At 37.0% G+C, this 22,143-nt stretch overlaps 1 protein-coding gene across 1 annotated transcript in view; it reads right to left on the bottom strand.

Annotated features, from left to right (window-relative positions):
- Positions 1–22,143, bottom strand: part of LOC126248619 (intermembrane lipid transfer protein VPS13A-like) — a 764,418-nt gene that overhangs the window by 387,342 nt on the left and 354,933 nt on the right. The window contains exon 28 of the mRNA XM_049949782.1: positions 10,750–11,011. Within this exon, the coding sequence (XP_049805739.1) occupies positions 10,750–11,011 (262 nt within the window). The remainder of the gene's footprint in view (positions 1–10,749; positions 11,012–22,143) is intronic.

Genomic DNA, 22,143 nt, shown 5'->3' with positions numbered 1-22,143 from the left:
GCTGTGTATGCTGTGAGCAATTATTTGGAGGTGTTGGTAACCAGCTACAAAAGTTCATCCAGGACTGTTAGGTTTATGGATTTTAGGAAGCATGTAAAAGATGGGTATGTAGGAATCTCTGGGGTTGGATTCAGAGGAAAGATTCTGAGATGGGCATAAGGATTAAGGTAGGGATTGGAGGTAAAGTTCGCAATTCTGGGATAGGATCACTATGACAGAGCTTGTAGTTGGAAGAGTCAGATCGTGCCATTGGCACTGGAGGAATCTTTTGACTTCATGTAGGAAAATTAAATCATGGTCTGGCGATGGATTTTCTTTCTTCTTTTAAAATGTGTTACTTCTTGGGAAGGTACCTGAGAAAGAATGATGAAGTCAAGTTGGATGTAAGGAGTTCCTCGAAGGAAACCATTGGGTCATTAGTTGACAGAGAGAGATGGTCACAGCTGGATAGTGATATAACCTAGTCCTCCTCAGCCCAAGTGTCACCTTCCTGGACACTGACCACAACGTCTTTAATGGTTTTATCCTACCTCTGTACACATCAAGCCCACTAACAAACAATAGTACTTGCATTCTAATAGCTGTCATCCATTCCACACCAAAAATTGCTCCTATATAGCCTGACTGCTCATGGGTAGCATACATGCAGTTATGACAATTCTCTTTCCCTTCATGCTGAAGGACTCACTAATGTCATCACAGACAGGCATTATGCCCCAATCTTAGCCTGCAAACATATTTCCTGCACTATATCCTCACACACCCTCCCACCGTCCTCAAGAACTGGCTGCAAAGGAGCACCACCCTCATTACCCAATATCAATCCTGACTGGAACAACTGAACCATGTTGTTCACCAGTGGTTTGACTATCCATCACTGTACCCACAAATGAGGAACATCCTAACTGGTGAGCACAACAAGAATGAAGTCAAAGGCTGCTTCACAACCTACGTCAGATGTATGCTTCCACCCGACACTAGTGTTTTTTTTTAATAACATAGATGGTAGTAAACCTTACAACACATCCTTCATTCCTATAATCTTCCTCGACTCAAATCTCCATCTTCCTCGACTCGGGGGAGGGGAGGGGGGGGGGGTGAATTGAGCATACATGCATCGCATGTATGAGTACTCTAGCTTGTTAAACAATTCATCTGAAAGCTAGTGAAATTTTCATTCTTTTTTGTGTGTGTTTTGACAATCCAACATGTCTACTATTCACTGAATTGTCTCGATTACTCTTAAATTACTTACAAAAAATTAATATGCTTAATATTGTGTAGTAACAGTCATAATGTGATTGGACTGACACTCACTGAAACACTGTGCCATTTAAATGAACACATTTGGCTGGAAACCTGACAACTTAAAATTAATTCAATGTTGTTCTTCTCAGTAAAAAGTATTGTACTGTTTTTTATTTGTATTTTTGGTATAGTACCAAACAGTCAAAACATGCGTCTTCACTTAAATGCAAGCTGAACATCATTTATGAGTGCTAAAAATAATGGAGAACAGAAAACAGAATCTTGTGGTATACTGTGACTGAGCTCTATAAATTCAACAGTGCATATATGATCGTGCAGATGGGAAGGGTGTATATTGCTTTGTGTTACGCATGAGATAAAAATGATGAACCTACAGTGTCTATAAGGTATTCACTTGTGCGTGAGAACATCATGGTGCACACAGTAAAAGACTTCAGCTGAATCAGAAAATGTCAAGAAACAAACTCCTCGTAACAGTCACAAAGCATGAGAGACTTACTATTGTTAAAATGCTAGTGAGGGAAATGTAATAGTGCTGTCAAGTGTAATTATGGTAGTATACATATTTACTTTTGAAGAAAGTTATTTTCACCAGAGGAAGAATGAATATTATGAAAGGCAAGACCCAGTGGACAGTGTGGATGACATTTAAGACTTCAGATAGCAAGAAATAGGGCACAGTACTCAAGATACATAATCTAACAAAATTGTGGCTGAGGATTATGATTATCCATCAAGAGACAAAAGTACAGTTCAGTGGGAGACTAAAGATGTACATCTTCCTTCAATGCTAACCTAAAAATTCCTTAAAGCTTGTAAACAAAAATTGTGCATATACAGACTTGTACTGATATTATTCAATATCTGCCAATGAGAAATATGCAGATGAGCTGTGATGATGTTCACATTAAACTGTACAAGCTTGCAATGAAGCAGAAAAGCCAATGATGCTGGCCATGGTGTAAAGACCAAATAAGAAAGAAATACATCCATGTTCATCAAAATGCACCAGCAAATGCCACATTCAGTATCATAAGGAAATAGTTGACCTTTCATTCGAGATTACAGTACATAATAAAATGTAGTGTGATTATTGACTGAGATTTAAGTAAGTACATGCACACAAGAAGAATTTACCTTTTATATGATGTAGTGCATACAGCATACAGCTGAGTAGTTAATAGTTAAGTAATATGAGAACTCAAAACTAGAGTTTTCTTAATGATGTTGTTGCATTACACACACACACACACACACACACACACACACACACACACACACACACACACACACACAACAGGATAGCTAAGATGACAATTCTACACTCATATATATTCACAATGTTGAAAAACTGAGCAAGAATGATGAAATAAAAATCCTAATTGGAAGTTAGTAGTTCTTAATCAAGAAGTAACATGCATAATTTCAAGCTTCAGGAAATAATAATTCAAGAAGATCTAGATAATTATTACTACACTAACTGAGGTTACCAGATTCTCATTTAAGGAGGAAGGGTAATAACTATTAAATTACAATAGAAATTAATTATGGGCATTATGGGAATGTTGTAATAAGTGCTTGTTGAGAGATAGCAAGGCACTAGCCCCCAATATAACCTTTCCTGCATGCTATACTGAATTCTTGTACGTCTTCTGCACTAATCACAACAAGACTGCTGATGAAAGACATAAAGCAGCTCTTACATGTCTACTATGAGAGCATCGTCAAGACCACACCGCTGACCAATTTTAGAATATACTTCCAATTCAGATGCAACAATGGGCCTTGAGAACAAAAAATTTCTTCCAAGTACTCATCTGTATTAGCTAAGGAATTAACCATAATGCAGAACACAGTCTTTAGATAAGAGCCTGTGAAAACATACACTCCTGGAAATGGAAAAAAGAACACATTGACACCGGTGTGTCAGACCCACCATACTTGCTCCGGACACTGCGAGAGGGCTGTACAAGCAATGATCACACGCACGGCACAGCGGACACACCAGGAACCGCGGTGTTGGCCGTCGAATGGCGCTAGCTGCGCAGCATTTGTGCACCGTCGCCGTCAGTGTCAGCCAGTTTGCCGTGGCATACGGAGCTCCATCGCAGTCTTTAACACTGGTAGCATGCCGCGACAGCGTGGACGTGAACCGCATGTGCAGTTGACGGACTTTGAGCGAGGGCGTATAGTGGGCATGCGGGAGGCCGGGTGAACGTACCGCCGAATTGCTCAACACGTGGGGCGTGAGGTCTCCACAGTACATCGATGTTGTCGCCAGTGGTCGGCGGAAGGTGCACGTGCCCATCGACCTGGGACCGGACCGCAGCAACGCACGGATGCACGCCAAGACCGTAGGATCCTACGCAGTGCCGTAGGGGACCGCACCGCCACTTCCCAGCAAATTAGGGACACTGTTGCTCCTGGGGTATCGGCGAGGACCATTCACAACCATCTCCATGAAGCTGGGCTACGGTCCCGCACACCGTTAGGCCGTCTTCCGCTCACGCCCCAACATCGTGCAGCCCGCCTCCAGTGGTGTCACGACAGGCGTGAATGGAGGGACGAATGGAGACGTGTCGTCTTCAGCGATGAGAGTCGCTTCTGCCTTGGTGCCAATGATGGTCGTATGCGTGTTTGGTGCCGTGCAGGTGAGCGCCACAATCAGGACTGCATATGACCGAGGCACACAGGGCCAACACCCGGCATCATGGTGTGGGAAGCGATCTCCTACACTGGCCGTACACCACTGGTGATCGTCGAGGGGACACTGAATAGTGCACGGTACATCCAAACCGTCATCGAACCCATTGTTCTACCATTCCTAGATCGGCAAGGGAACTTGCTGTTCCAACAGGACAATGCACATCCGCATGTATCCCGTGCCACCCAACGTGCTCTAGAAGGTGTAAGTCAACTACCCTGGCCAGCAAGATCTCCGGATCTGTCCCCCATTGAGCATGTTTGGGACTGGATGAAGCGTCGTCTCATGCGGTCTGCACGTCCAGCACGAACGCTGGTCCAACTGAGGCGCCAGGTGGAAATGGCATGGCAAGCCGTTCCACAGGACTACATCCAGCATCTCTACGATCGTCTCCATGGGAGAATAGCAGCCTGCATTGCTGCGAAAGGTGGATATACACTGTACTAGTGCCGATATTGTGCATGCTCTGTTGCCTGTGTCTATGTGCCTGTGGTTCTGTCAGTGTGATCATGTGATGTATCTGACCCCAGGAATGTGTCAATAAAGTTTCCCCTTCCTGGGACAATGAATTCACGGTGTTCTTATTTCAATTTCCAGGAGTGTAGATCAATGTAATTAAGTAGTAACTACAATTCTTAATTTGAAAATAAAAGTACTGATTGATGAACACAGTGCTGGTTGAAACTTCCTGGCAGATTAAAACTGTGTGCCAGACTGAGACTCGAACTCAGGACCTTGATTACTGGTGGAATTAAAAGCTGTGAAAGGCAAATGTCCCGAGTTCGAGTCTCGGTCTGGCACACAGTTTTAAATTGCCAGAAAGTTTCATATCAGTGCACAATCTGCTGCAGAGTGAAAATCTCATTATGGAAACAGTGCTGGTTGGTAAGAATTGACTTCCTTTGCTGAAAAGCTTACAATGGGGTGAAAAAAAAACAGCATTGCTTTCAGTGATTTTTCATCAGATTTTTATTATTGCTTCAATGTCTCATGCCCAGAAATGCCCTTACAGTAAATGACTGCAAAAAGATACAAAAAAATAACTGGATAAATCATGAAGTAAAAACAGCAAGAGAGAAACTTAAGACTTTTCCAATATGCAATGATAAATAATAACAATAATAATAGACTAAAGGTAGAATTTAAGAACTATCAGGATTACTATAAAGATCTTCTGCTAGAAGCTAAAAGTAAATATGTAGCCACAATGTTAAGAAACTCTACTAACACAGGTTTAGCTGTTTGGAAAGTAATAAATAGCTTTAGGGATTGTAAGGACAGATCAACAAGTGATTTTACTATAAACCATAAAGGGCATATCATGAAATGTCAATGTCAGATTGCAAATGTTGTTAATGAGTACTTTTCTTCTGTTGGAAAATCTGTCAATGAGCATTTTAAGAATCTTCAGCATAGATATAGAGGGATTCCAATCAAACAAAGCATATTCTTACCCCAACCAATAGCAAGGAAGTCAAAAACATAGTAATGTCATTAAAAATACAAAATCAGCATGCTATGATGGATTGTCTATCAGTACACTGAAAAGATGCATAGACAACATATCTGATGCCATGGCCACAGCAGTAAATGATGTAATTGCATCAGGTTGTTTCCCAGATAGTCTAAAGGCAGCACAAGTAACCCCGATTTACAAGAATGGTGATAAATTTAAAACTGAAAACTACCGTGCCATCTCAATCTTACCTGCATTTTCTAAGGTCGTTGAGAAAGTTATTTATACTAGACTAATGACATTTCTGACTCAACACAATTTAATATTTGAAAATCAGAATGGCTTTATGAGAAGCAACATCAGTAGCAACAGCACAATTAGTAGACAAAATAATAACGGCCATAGAGAACAAGGAGTATGTAACTGGAGTGTTCCTTGATCTAGAAAAAGCTTTTGATTGTGTCAACTTCACCATATTACTTGACAAGCTATGGAAACTGGGTATCAGAGGAACTGGCTATGAGCTAATAAAATCATATATGAGCAATAGAAAACAATTTGTCTTGCTTAAAACAAACAGTGAGTCTTACAAACCTAAAATTACTGATATCAAATATGGAGTGCCTCAAGGTTCTGTCTTGGGACCCCTTCTTTTCTTGATTTATGTTAATGATATACAGTATTGTTCACCTAACTGTACAAAAATATTGTATGCAGATGACACATCAGTCATGTGTAAACACAAAGACTATGAGAGTCTGGAGGTACAGTGCAACAGTGTAACTAATGAAATAGTCAAGTATTTTAATGGAAGCCATCTAAATGTAAGTGCTTCAAAGACTGCAATGATGGAATTTAACACAAGGACACAAATAGAATTTGACATGAAATTATCCATAGGAAATGACATTGTAAAAAAGGAAAAATTGACAAAGTTCTTGGGAATTACAATTCAGGACAACCTCAAATGGGGCATGCATATTGATTCCTTAGCATGTAAGATGTCGAAGAATGTGTTTGCTATAAATATGATTAGCAAATATTGTAAGGACATGTGTGTACTAAAAACTGCTTATCATGCCCTATTCTCATCAAACTTAAACTATGCTGTAGAAATATGGGGTGCAACAACTCAAGCCAACCAAAACACATTATTAATACTACAGAAAAAAGTTATCAGAATTATTTATGGTGCCAAACCTCGAGAATCATGTAGGAATCTGTACCCAAAATTAGGTGTGCTTACCATTATAGGTGTATACATATTGAAAGTTATATTTATTGTGAAAACAATAAATCTAAATTTCAACTGTGATCTGCACCAGTACAATACAAGGCAAAAGTTCAGATATCATGCAAATAGCCACAGAACAGATTTATATGAAAAAAAATGCACTTCATGCTGGGATGAAGCTAGCCAATGCCCTACCAAACAGTCTCACAACCATTCCTAGTAACAAATTAAAAGATCAGATAAAAAGAATTCTAATTGAAAACCCTTTTTATTCCCTAGATGAGTATTATATCTGTATGAAAAGTGCTTCATAAGTATGTCAAGCTCATAGTTTTAAGTAACCTACAACTAATATAATGTTGATAAAACCAATATTTGTAATACTGTGATTGTATACTACCAAATGTAAAATCCATCAAAATGTAAAATTTATTAATACAAACAAATCTTTAGTTTGTAATATATAAACTGACATATTCAGAAGAATAATCTGTATGATGTCCTGAAACTGTATTATTTCTACGGATTGTATTTTTTTACTTAATGTTGAATAAATATTATTATTATTATTGTTATTTTTATTATATGGCTGAATTTGTGACTAAAGAGATAATTTCAAAAACTGATAATTTCCTGTTATTAAGCATGGAGAGCAATTAATAATAAAAAGGTGTTGTTAGTTAAACTTCATGGTGATAAAGCAGGACTACTGTTGTTCATTTTCTCTGTTAATCACTCTCAAGATAAGATTAAGAACTAAATAAATAAATTAATTGTACCTGTAGACTACTGAACATCCTTAACCTTTTCACTGCTATAGATCTCTTTGTGTTCTGTGCTGAGGCTACTTTTGTTATGGCTGTACTGCTTGCCTAATGCCAGTATCTGAGCTGAGAGATGGCATTCTGGCGGACATGATGTACTTATCATCCAATTTTTTTTTTTAAATATAGGATGAAAATTATTTGATTTTTATACATTTTACAGTATGATATCTTCAATTAATAAGGAACTGAATTTCTTTTCATTATCCATCACACTTACTGCACTACAACAAATAAAGTAAAACATTGTCTGTGCTAAGACAAGACATTATGGCCAATATGAAAACTGCAGGGGAGAAAATTCGATTTTTCCACATATTACAGATTGATATTTGCGTTCTATAAAGAAATGATTCTTTTTCATTATCCAGCATATTTACTGCACTGCATCAAATTAAGTAAAGAACTGCATGAAATTTTAAAGAGTTGGCAGATGTAAAAATGCATGGTATAAACTTTGCATGTGGTAGATTTCAGTTCTTACACTGCAGTGAATTAAATGTAGATAAGGTATCAAAATTTTATTTAAAATTTAGAGCAGAATGATATTTCATTTCATTCTCAAGTTATTCGGTTTTATATCCAATGGACAGTTGGACACGACATGCTCTGTTCCATCCATTCAGACTTGCCGGCTGCTATGAAACATGTATCATCCATTTTTAAGAAAACTGTTTTGTGAAACAAATTAATTTTGGCACATTTTAGAGTCTGATATCTTTGTTTGATAAAGGACTGAATTTCTTTTCATTATATGACATAGTTACTGTGTTGCATCAACCTAAGAAAAACATTGTCTGAAATTTTAAATTTTGCAGAGGAAAAAACTCATTCCGTAAACTTTTCATGTGGTTGATTTTAGTTCATATATTGCAGTGAATGAAATGTATATAGCACATTGAAATCTTATTTAAAATTAGTTGCAGAAGGATATCTCATTTGATTCTCAAGTTGCTGGGTTTTATATTCAAAGGATGGTTGCTCGCAATGCACCCATTCATGTCCCAGTGCATCAGGAACCATGAGGTCATAGCAATTGTTGTATCTTATAAACAATGCAAGATATCAAAATGAGGTTTTCTGCAAATTATGGCATGAAATAAGGCACATATATTTCACAATAAACACTGAAAACCTTTTTATTCACTGATATGTGAGAGCAACTCATCAGCACCAATGAGAGGTCGGCAGCTCAGGACGCATTCAGACTCCATAGCACTATAGGAAAATCCAAGTGGCACCTTTATACACGTCCACAACACCTGGGGAATGGCATAGCAGGAGGTGTATACATGCTCACAGCAGTGAAAGAGTTAAGCACTAAATATGTGAAACCATAAAACAATATATGTGTGAGAAACTGATAAAGGGCAATAAATGTCATATTTCAAAGTGTGAAGCTGTAGGTGGTATAACAATAATGTACTGATGAAAATTCTGAAGTATTACACTTCCTGCACTTTATTGACTTTCAGCTAAATGATGTTGGGGAGTCTGTGGGTAGACATGGTGAAGTTCATCATGTTTAATATTACACCTCCTCACTGTGTAGCCCACAATCAGCAGTGTGGCAAAGATGCTTTGGAGGGGTGAATAGACTTCAGTGTTTGCTATAGTAGTTATTTAAAGCTAATAATATCAGTATGTGAACATTTTTTGTAGCTCAATAATTTTTTTTCTTCTGACTGCAAGAGCAAATATGTAAATTTAAGAATGGTCTGGTGTACAGCTTTCACTTATTATGAAGGTTCGTTTCAATGCACACTCCAGTATAGCTCAAGCCTTTCAATTTTTAAGCAATTCCTACACTGTGAACAGGATGGTCTTAGCTATATACTTTTTAGCAAAATACCACCTTAATACAGTATTCAAAAGAGCTGTTGTGGAACTAGAAAGAAAATAGAGGTACTGGCTAGATGAAACTTTGGTGCAGTCCAAATGGCAAATATTTCACACAAAAGACTGCATTCTAAGATGAACTGTTGCCCAGAACACAGATTAATCATCTGAGAAGGTTTCGTGTAAGTAGTTAATTGTTCTGTAGTTCATGTGTAGTTATATATTCATAACTTTTTGATACTCTAATACTCCATTTTTAAATGTCAGTATAAACTTATTCTGAAAACTAACCCTAATGTGAAACAACTAAATAGGGACATGTTTATTGCTACCTGTATGAAGTAGGAAGTATAGCATATGGAGTGCTTCTCTCCTACAGATAAGTATTAATTTTTTTTATAATGTATACATGGAATGTGGTAACAGAATATCAGTTCTTAGCAGTTCAGAGAAACATAATTAACAGATTTTGAGATGCCTCTCTTGTAAGCTTCACTGTGCATGAAGATATTTACCATATGCGCTCATGTTCATGCAGCCTAGTTAAAACTGCAGTATAGTATACTTAACACACATTCATGATGAGTGTGAAACTAAACAGTTTGTCATACGTAACACACAAAAAGAAACATCACAGAATTATGAAAGTGAACCATTTCCAACGTGATATATATACCTCACCTGTCATTCAACAAAATTTTTGCCTCTGTACTTCCACCTCGACTGACATATCTTCCCAACCTCTTTGCCTTTACATATGTCTGCCTGTGTCTGTATATGTGCGGATGGATATGTGTGTGTGTGCGAGTGTATACCTGTCCTTTTTCCCCCCTAAAGTAAGTCTTTCCGCTCCCAGGATTGGAATGACTCCTTACCGTCTCCCGTAAAGCCCATATCCTTTCGTCTTTCCCTCTCCTTCCCTCTTTCCTCATGAAGCAACCTTGGGTTGCGAAAGCTTGAAATTTGTGTGTGTGTTTGTGTTTTTTATTGTCTCTATCAACATACCAACGCTTTCGTTTGGTAAGTTACAGCATCTTTGTTTTTTTTGTCCCTGTATTGACCCATGGTATTTAGTGAGACTGCTTCATGCCATAACATCAAATCCATTTTCCTTGTTTGCATCATCTTCTTCTCAAAGAGTTAAACTATGGTTCATAAATTAAAGACATCATTCTACTTTTTAAAGTTTTCAGAATGATAATGTTGGTTACTCATTGGTAATGTTCTGAGGCTGTGGTGCATATTGTCCCCAACTAATTTCAGCCTGTCAAATGAATATTTTAGATAATAAAATTGTGATGTAAAAGACATTGGAGTAATGGTGTAATGAAACCCTGCAAATGCAGCTATAGAATTAGAATTACTCAGTAACTATTTTTCCTTAAATAGAAGTTGCTTAAACAAAGAAGCGTGAAACACCTACCTGACTTCCAAGGTCACCTACATAACCATGATTAACAACACCTCCATCTGCTGGCCTCTCTCCAGGAAGTGAATCCAAAATAAACCTTCCTAGGTTCACAAAAAATGGCACAGAGAAGTTGAGTCGGGTTCTTTCCACTAGTACATTAATGCACCGATCACCACCCTGTGTTTGATGGTAACTGATATCTATGACTGGTGGGGTGGAAACTGATATATTGCTGCTTTCCATTTTCATTTCACCACCATGGGACTGAAATATTCTGTAAAATTAATAGATCTTGCTGTAAAAAATGGCATATGAATGCTAAAATATGAGCCAATCTAAGTACAGGCACAGAAAGTATGTGTATGTAAGTGAATATCTTCTCATGTTGTTCCACTAATTTAGTTGAAACTTGTTTTCTCTGCAGCACAAAAAGAATACAACCAACTTTGCTTATTCAAGTAAGATTTCAATAGTTATAGTTTAACAGGTTCATTATGCATAAAAAACTTTTGTGTAATGTCTGTCATGGTCTGATGGGACAATACACACAATATGGAGTCACTGCAAGGAGAAATTCCACCATGACTGGAATGAAAAAAAAAGTGCACACTACCAGTAAGAAGCCATTCAGATCAAACTGCAAAAGTGAATAACATATCTTGCAGAAATTTTGTTAAGGTTTAAAATCCCTATATATATATTCAAGACCATGAAGACTGCAAAGTGAGATTGCAGAGGACTGGAAACTAATCATATCACACACATTTATAATGCAAGATACAAAAATTAGTTAAGATGTCACACACATATGCTACAAATTTTTGAATAAAGGACTTCAATACTCCACTACTGAATCACTAAAAGGACTATGAAGTAACCTACAAAGCTTCAAAAGTCACTATATTTTGCCTGCAACACTGAAGAAATTTCTTTCAGAAAAAGAATTTAACAGGGTTGTGGAGTATATGGGCAAACAATAAACAAAATTCAGCTATTTTTTGCAAGACTAATGAAATTTATAATGTTAAAAGAAAGGGAACTAGCCTTCTTGTATTCTGTCACTCATGTGCAATTAAGAATAATAGTATGCAATACAAAACTGTGTTTATAAGCCCTTTGATAGCTTTATTACCAGAGCCTACACTACCAACATAGATTATGTATTGTAGATCATCATGGGTTATAAGATCTTGTGCCTTATAACAATTATGTTTGAAATATGTATGCAGTTATACGCATTTGCACTTTAGTGCGCCTCTTATAGGTATATAGGTATATAATTCACATAAGCAATAAAATCACAAGTGTGCAAAGGCACCTATGAAATTGGTGCGTCCTTTATACAGGGTGTCTTAAAAGAAAGTTTATGCTTGACGTGTCAAAATAAAAAAGGAGTTTGAAGTCCATCAACAAAATCTTTATTTATTATTGCAATAAACAGTTTAGGAATTAACTTCTTAATGTCACTGAAATGCAATCCAGGACACCTATGGCACTCATTTAAATGGTGAACAAAATTTTGCATGATTGCTCGGTGTGTAGACACTGGGATGGTTGCCATTTCAATACAGATATATTCTTTCAGTTGCTCTGGAGAAGTTGAATTATTTTTGACATACACTTTACATCTGACATATTCCCATAAGAAAAAATCCATGGGGTTCAAATCTGGATTGCATGTGAGCCAATATATGTCACCCCTCCTGGAGATCAATCTGGCATGGAAAATTTTATGAACTCGCAGTATAGACGCATTGGACATATGTGCTGTGGCTCTCTCTTGCTACAACCATTTTCTGTGGTGATAATCAGGAAAGTTTTGCAACTCAGGCACTAAAACATCATTTAATATCATCACATAATGTTCTGAATTCACTGTACTGTACGACCACTCTCGTCATTGAAAAAGTACAGGTCACTCATTCCTTGAGCCAACATCATAGGCCCAGCAATAACTTTTGGTGAATGAAGTATTTTCTCATGTTTCTATTTGGGATTTGTTGCACTCCAGTAGCAGTGATTTTGCTTACAGCATGAATTTCAAGGTGAAAATGAGCGCCGTCGATACTGAATGTTATTACATGAAAGGCTCTCAGTCACATCATTAACGAACTGCAGCCTATGTCTGGCAAATTGAGGCTTTAATTCTTGCAACCAAATGGATCTTGTAAGGGTGCAGTTTAAAGTCTTTTTGCATAATTCACTGCAGTGATGATCTATACACATTTAAAGATCCTGCATGCTTATGAATGGAGAAGTTAGGATCATCATGAACAGACCAATTTACACTCTCTACAGATTTGCCCATTCCTGATTACCTTGGCCACCTGGATTTCAGTTTGTCCAGTGTTGAACTGGTTTCCTCAATCATTCTGATCCATTTTCGGATGAGGGGATCACTTGGAGGAACATTTACATTATACAATCCATGACCACTGCGAAATTTCCTCCACAATACAATTGCCAAATCACATTTTTGTAAAATTATCACAGAAAGAATTCAAAGTCCACTCCTAGAGAAGTGCTCCATATTGATTGAATTTATAAAATCCATGCAAGCAATGAACGTATCCATTACAATCCTCCGATTCATTGCACATGCATAGGCAGCTCTTCAAATATAAAGTTTCTTTTGAGACACCCTGCATTAAAAGGACTTAATGTCAATATAATATCTCAGAACACACATCAGAGACATTCACATAGTATTCATACTGTCTGCCCAGGGGCCAGTGGCATACAGTTGGTGCATAAATGTTTAGGGATGGACTGCATGTTTCTTCTTGTCTTAATGGTTATTTGCATCTGTTCTGAGAGAGATTGATAATGTCTCAAGACTAGAATCTTATTTTAATAGATGATAAATAGATTCATACATAACATATATAAACTTTGGCAATGTTTTTATTATTATTTAAACATGGTTATGTACTGTAACACACTATGTGCATAAAAGTAAGGCAAAACTGTCCTCATCCCAAAAACTGCAAGGCTGTGCTAGGCACAATCTTATGGTTGTACCCCTTGCCTTCCTATGACCTTTGAACTGACTTATCCCATCAGTTGTAGGGACCCTAAAGCTAAAAACAGTGTTCAATTCCACTGGAAAAATCAATGCCTGAGTGGAAAGGTACTGTAAATGACATAAAAAATATCAATACAAATGAAGATTGAACCCCATGCCTTTGGATTACTAATCTGATACTTTCCCATTTAGCAACAGTAATTTTAGCACATAACAAATCATCAGACTGTAGGAAATTATTACAGTGAAACTGTACAACATTTAAAAAGTCACTCATTATAGCATGTGGTGGTTTCTGAGGCTTCCACAAAAATTTATGGTCATGAATAACTACAGATGGCCTATTGAGACACAAATACGTGATACAGACTGTTTGTAGGATGCCAGGAATTTTTATATCTGACAAGAAAAGAAGTTTGTTGTTATAGTGTCACAGACAGTGTGAGATACATATATAAAGATGCAGCAACAGATAACATTTAAGGGCTTTTTTACTGAAGAATCAGACGCTGCTAGGGATGAATTGTGACAAGAGATACACCATGGAATAAAATGCCACAAAAAAGTCATGCAACCGTGGTACTAAAACAATCGACTTGACTGGGATTCCAGTGCGAATGAAGAATTCCAGCCAACTATAAGCTAAGCCAGGTGGTTGGGATGGGTGGGTGGGTGGGGGTGGGGGGGGGGGGGGGAGGTTGTAAGACAACAAGGATGACCAGACAGGTCAGCAAAAGGTATTGAAGAAGATATCAAGGAAATTAGAAGTTTTGACTCTTCACAATGGGAAGAATGTTCAAAGTTTAACATACGTTGATCATGAGATTATCAGAGTTTGGTAATCAGAGCAGACTGGAAAAAAACTCGTAGCTGGAATTGGACCACAATCTTTTAATATGAAATATCATGACCAAAAAACACATAAAAGTACAGTGTATACAATATGCTCAAAATGCTTTAATAGGGAATTACATCATACATGTTACTAACTGCATTCATATGAAACAAGTAACTCATATTACTTGAAAAGAAATTCAGATGAGGTAAAGAAAACACAAAATAACAATATGAAGTCTTTCCATAATGAACATGAACAAAAACGTTCGTAATAATTCATCACATGATGTGAATTTATTGGAAAGTTACAACTGTTATTTTAACATATAGTTGTTTTTTTTTAATGTGCAGAATGTTACCTAACTGCACATTTGGACATGCACATTTGTTGTTAAGCCTTACAAAACTGCGAAAGTCAAAAATAGAAAGACATGCTGAACTACGCCGCAGTCAGCAACTATAGAATTACGGATAAAATGGGAATCATATAGACAACTAGATGCATGTCAGAAGTTTATTCACACCTTCACCTAGGTTTCAACACATATAAACTTGTCTTCCTCAGAAGAAGTAATAACACGAGTTACATATATCGTGAAAAGAGAAATGAAGTCATCTGGCTGGGTCAACAATAAAATAATCCACTTAAATGCTATGGTGTAGTCATGTGGCTTAGTCAACAGTAAAACTGATCCATTTAACATACGAGGTGTGGCTAGAAAAAAACCGGACTAGTACTGGTGAAACAATAAAACAAATGCAATAAGGCTGAAAGTCGCGTGGCCTGTCACGTGACTCTCGCTCCGCCTACTGCTTGAGTTTCATCTGCCTCCTGCACTCAGTCTGCCCGTGGCGTCTGTTTTAACTAGTTGACATTTTGTCTGTGCGTCGGAAAATGTTGAGTGTACAGAAAGAACAGCGTGTTAACATCAAATTTTGTTTCAAACTAGGAAAATCTGCAAGTGAAACGTTTGTAATGTTACAACAAGTGTACAGCAATGATTGCTTATCGCGAACACAAGTGTTTGAGTGGTTTAAACGATTTAAAGATGGCCGCGAAGACACCAGTGATGACACTCGCACTGGCAGACCATTGTCAGCAAAAACTGATGTAAACATTGAAAAAAATCGGTAAACTTGTTCGACAAGATCGCCGTTTAACAATCAGAGCAGCGTCTGAGTTAACAGGAGTTTCCAGGATGTCAGAACAAATCATTCTTCGGCGTTCCTTCTGTTCAATTGTGAGACACTTTGGAACCATTTTTGAACACACTTTGTTCATGTTTAAACTTTCATGAAGAATCTGCCTAACACTTTCCTTGTCAACTCCTGTTAACTCAGACACTGCTCTGATTGTTAAACGGCGATCTTGTCGAACAAGTTTACCGATTTTTTCAATGTTTGCATCAGTTTTTGCTGACAATGGTCTGCCAGTGCGAGTGTCATCACTGGTGTCTTCGCGGCCATCTTTAAATCGTTTAAACCACTCAAACACTTGTGTTCGCGATAAACAATCATTGCCGTACACTTGTTGTAACATTACAACCATTTCACTTGCAGATTTTCCTAGTTTGAAACAAAATTTGATGTTAACACGCTGTTCTTTCTGTACACTCAACATTTTCCGACGCACAGACAAAACGTCAACTACTTAAAACAGACGCCACGGGCAGACTGAGTGCAGGAGGCAGATGAAACTCGAGCAGTAGGCAGAGCGAGAGTCACGTGACAGGCCACGCGACTTTCAGCCTTATTGCATTCGTTTTATTGTTTCACCAGTACTAGTCCAGTTTTTTTCTAGCCACACCTCGTATAAGGTAGATGTACATCACACACACAAACAGATAACTGTTACTCTGTCCTGAACCACGGCTATGACTATTGCACTAAGTTCCATCGCTGTTACTATCAGTCAGCAGAACACGTCCCAATAATTCTTCAGATATTTGTATAAAAATAATTAGAAAAAAGTTTAATATTGCCACGCAGTGACTTAAATTTTGTTTTTTTGTTGGTAAAATAGGCCCTATGGCAGAAAAAGTTTTGAATGAGTTACTTCAACTTAGTTCCAGCAATGGACTATTAAAAGAGAATAGACAGTTGTTGTAAAGCTGTTACTGAGAGCCTATCCCAATATTCACAAATACTCTATTTTTTAAATATAAATGAATAAGAATGACTTCTGTGGCAATAAGTAAATTACTATTAAAATTGCAATGAGTTTGCAAAAACAGAATTGTATTAGTAAGTGAGGCGATGATAAAATAATCTGACAATCTACAAAAATAAAAGGGTAGAATGTGTATTGCCCACCTGAACCTAATATTATGAATTTAATATGTTGATAATCCACAACAAGTATGGATCCAAAACAAGTATGGCACTTATAAATGTTTCAGACTCACACATTAAGACAAATCACCAGGACTCGTCACCAAGCATTTCCTGTGTAATGCAACAGAATTTCTGTATTTCAAATATTTTCATTCAGAATTCACATTTGGTTTAACTCATTAGGACAATGACATAAGATGAAAAAACTTTATAAGGTATTATGTATAGTATCCTGATAATGGAATTTACATGATGGCAACACCAGACAAAACTAAGGAAAGGCAACCACTCGTCCTCAATTGATTCATGGATGGTGCATACACAGTAACTGATAAGAAATCCCTCTCTATCTCTGTCTTTCTTGCTCTCTCTTTCACTGACTCACACTCACATAAAAAAACACACACACACACACACACACACACACGCACACATGCAGTCATGTTGATACGACTGTTCACATGCAGTTAGATGCACAGAAAAGGATTGTGGTATCTCGAATGGGGTAAGACAAGGAAAGTAGGGTAAGGATGGGATAGGGAACTATATTCAGCCAAAGGAAGATGGGTGACTCACAGCAGCAGTTACAAAATGAGGATTAATTTTGATAACAATCACAAAACAGAGGAGGTAAGGCATCCCAATACTTTACATTCACTACGTCTTGCCCTATGTATGTTGCCCACTTACAGTTAGAAAGAGAAAGAGAGAGAGAGAGAGAGAGAGAAATTATTTCTATCAGAAAAACAGTGAACAAACAAACACTAATGCAATTTAGTAATTGGGGCTACATGTTTCTCTGGATTACTCACTATTCATTTACTGTGAGTGGTTGCTTTTCCTCACTCTTGTTTTTAACTGTAAAATCTGATAATTTATGGCAGACTTTTTCCATAATCTTATATGTATGTGTGATGGTCAGCTATAGAACAGTTTCATACTGATGTGTCTTTAATAGTTTCCCGGTAGTATTTTGCACTGGTGTATGATAATGACATATAGTTAATAAACAATGCTTGTATAAACAGAATTAGTTTGTCTTTTTTAGAAGTTTAATTTTTTTCTTTATATATGCATAAGTGGTTGCACCATATATTTCTTTGATAGTTTTCGTTCCATTCAGTAATTGGAAACGGAGTTTCTGACACCTTACTTTGTTTAGATTTCTAGATACTGTATAAGATATACAGGATAAGTTTCAACTCTACTTATGAGCATTCAAATGCTGATCAGGGCTCTTTGTCAAGTGTTTTAACAACAGAAACTCTTGGTGTCAACAGCGGCTTGTCACAGAGTTCCAGAGCACTTAATTTGGTTTGTTACCACAGTTACTTTTGTGAATATAGTGCACTTAGAATATCTGCACACCATTCCACATATATGTAACATAAAATAATGCATGTAGTGTTTGCAAAGAAAACATTTCTGTTGACCCACTGTTTACAACACAGTTAAATAACCTCTTACCTCTTTGCCCTCAGACTTGAACTGTGTTCTGCTCAGCCCTGTCTCAGGTTTTGCTTTTAGCAGTGTTAGTTGCACATTAGCAGTCATACAGTATGGACGGGCTTATGAATCTCCAGGAATTCTTGAGCATGTAAGACAGTCCACGGTGCACCATTGTACAATGTATAATGATCATGGCAGTCATCATTTTGAACGGCTCCTGCAAAATAGTACGGTAACAAGTTCTTTCCATCACTCTTTGTTTTGTAATGTTTTCTTATCTGTTCTTGTACACATGATAGTGTGCTACCACTGGTAATGTTCAAGTCTGGGGGTAGAGGAGTATGATGGCATTTAACTGTGTTGTTAGCAGGAAGCACCATCACTCATTGGAAACTTCTTTTAAAAGATGTTTGATGCAACATTTATTTGCACTGGAATATGCATATTTTCAGCACAATATAAAAGTAACTGGAGCAACAAACCAAATGGATTACCCTTCAACAACCTCTCTCAACTAAGTGTCGTTCCATATAAACAATCAGCATAAACCCTGATCATTTTCTGATAATTTATTAGTAGATCTGAGACATTTTTCTAGCTCCATATTGTCTCTGATAATTATGTTTCATATTACTGGAATCAAAAAATCCTGCTGCTGTTGATAAATGACACTGAAATTTTCTGACATGTTGATTTTCAGGTCGGCAAGTTTCTCTCAATTTGTAACACACTGCAAGAAAGCAGTAAGCCAAGTTATATGCATATTTCATCTGAACAAGAAATTCATTAAAAGCTACAGGATATAATAAAAATGTAATGACCTTCTGTGTGTCTTGGTATTCCCTGGGCAAGTGAGTGGTAAATTTTACATACAGGACATTAACACACATTTCAGCTACAGTGTATATAATGTGATGTGTAGATCACTTTTCCCTTGATTAAAACTAATTATGTACTACCATTAATGCCATTTACAATGAAACCAAATTTACAGAAGTTGCAGCCAGTAATACAAGGCGTGCTGAAAGGTAATGCCTCCAAAGTTTTTATGTGATAACTCATAAAAGCTTTTTAAATAAAACAAATGTTTTTAACATTATATATCTTCATTCCACATGTCTACATATTTGCAGTCCTCTGTTGCTAGAGGGCTCTGAACTGTGGCATGTAACATGCAGTGTCTAATGTAACTATATTGGTCTATGTGAAAGAGTAGGCTGTAATCACGTTTCAAATTTGAAGAGTTTGTCCACATGTGGAGCACCATACCTTTCAGCATGACAATGCCAGACAATACATGAGCAGTGTGACATTTGCAACACTCCGATACCTTATGTTCATTATCATTGATCATCCTCCACACAGTCTCAATTTGGCCCCATCTGATTTTCATCTGATTCCAAAACTTAAAGTACACCTTCAAGAAGTTCATTATGATAGTGATGTAGTAGTACAAGAAGATCTGAGGCTGTGGTTCCACCAACAAAATCAATCCTTCTACAACGATGATATCAACAAACTCCTCTCTCATTGGGAAAAGTGTGTTCATTGCCAGGGTGGCTATGTTGAGAAATAAATATGTAGACATGATGAATAAAAATGTAGAATGTTAATAAAATTTATTTTTTAAGAAGCTTTATGAGTTTTCATGTAAAAAATCTGGAGGCATTACTTTTCAGTATGCCATACTAAATTTAAAAAGACCACCAACAGTTTCATGATAGATTACAGTGGAAAGAATTTCCAACTTTATTTCTCTATCATTGGATTGTGAGGCATGATTAGTGCTACAGTCATAGATCCCATTATTTTGAAGAAATGATTGATAGGATGCAATAACTTCCACTTTTTGGAAATTATTTTACTAGAAAAACTAAAAATGTTCCATTGGCTACATAGGATGCACTGTACTTCTAGTATGATAAAGGTTCCTTTATTCTTATACGACAGACTAAAAAGATGGGGAAAATAAAGCAATGTACATAAACATAGAAATTAAACACAACAATGAAATGATAACTAATCTTGAAGCTTTAATGACCACTTTCAATAACTTGTTTCCAAGTATAGTGGAAGTAATGGTTAAAAATATTCCAAACACAAAATATCAACCAGTAAACAAGTGAATTCACATGTGCGCAGAGTCAATGTTAATTAGCACAGTCAGCCGGCCGATGTGGCCGAGCGGCTCTAGGCACTTCAGAATGGAACCACGAGACCACCACGGTCGCAGGTTCGAATCCTGCCTCGGGCATGGATGTGTGTGATGTCCTTAGGTTAGTTAGGTTTAAGTAGTTCTAAGTTCTAGGGGACTGATGACCTCAGATGTTAAGTCCCATAGTGCTCAGAGCCATTTGAACCAATTAGCACAGTCGCTAAAGATGATGTGAAAGATCTCAGTGGTTAAAACAATTCTAATGAAGTTGGTCTTGATGACATTCTATGCATAATATTGCAGAACCGCTAACCCACTTCTGTGACTGTTCTTTACAGGAAAGTACTTTTCCATAGTCACTGAAAATCTCAAAAATAATTCCTATTTTCTAAGAAAAGGTGAAAACATAAGTGATAAGTTATCAGGCTCACACAATTTCATCCTGCTTCTCTCTAGTACTTAAAAAACTTATCCATAAAAAATGGGCTTCAGTGACAAAAAAAAGGTGTATGGTACTAAGTGTTTCTCAGCTTTAGAATCAACATGCCTACAGAAATGGCTGTATATGACTACATTAGTACAATAACAGATCTTTTTGATACAAAACAATGCACTACAGATATATTTCTAGATCTGTCAAAGGCAGGTATAGTAGATCATTAAATATATCTGAAAAAAGTGAACAGTGTGATGCCAGAGGACTGGCAAATAAATGGATTGCATCATATCTAAGTAACTGCATACAGAAGGTCACCAGGATGTACACAGACAAGTAACTCAATTCAGTAACTGAAATTCTATCTGGAAGTGAAACAGCCAAGCAAGATGTGCCCCAGGGCTCAATACTTTGGTCTCTTCTATTCTGCCTGTATAGCAGTGACTTGAGACTGAATGAAGATGCTCAAAGAACAATTACATCTGCATATAACACAACTGCACTATTCAAAGAGGACAACATATTAGCTGTAAATTTTGCTACTGAACAACTCAGCAATGGGGCTATAAACAACAGACTAATCACCAAAACTGGAAAGATTGTTTACATGAGCTTCTATACCACACAAAATACAAATTTCTCTCAACCACTTGTAACAGTAAACAAGAAATCAATAGCAACTAACTCTGAATTCAAATTCTTGGGTATGTAGTCACAAGATAATCTAAAATGGAATAAACATATTGAGCAGGTAAATGCTAAAATAAGTACTGGCTGCACTGCCTTCAGTATGCTGCTGACATGTAATAGCCACAAAACAGTTCCATACTATGCATTCACACAGGCTCACCTAAGATACAGTGTGTTATTCTGGGTAATTCTACAGTTGCCCCTAGCACTTTTATAATCCAGGAGAGCATCATAAGAATCATTAACTGAAACAAAACTAGACATTCTTGCAAACCCATTTTCAAAAAGCACTGAATCTGAGAATAAATTATGGTCAAAATACTTGGCAACTACTACATAATAAACTATCTTTGATTTTTTGTATAACAGTCTTTATAATGATATTAGGCTGTACTTATAAGTTTTATCTTTCATGCATTATGCTCAGATACTTCAGCTGTATTTTAAATGAAATAGGAGGTGAAAAACCAAATAAACTCA

This window comes from Schistocerca nitens, chromosome 3 (assembly GCF_023898315.1).
Source record: "Schistocerca nitens isolate TAMUIC-IGC-003100 chromosome 3, iqSchNite1.1, whole genome shotgun sequence".
NCBI lineage: Eukaryota > Metazoa > Arthropoda > Insecta > Orthoptera > Acrididae > Schistocerca > Schistocerca nitens.
Note: the sequence above shows the minus strand (reverse complement) of the source record. Positions and strands in the feature narration are given on the sequence as shown.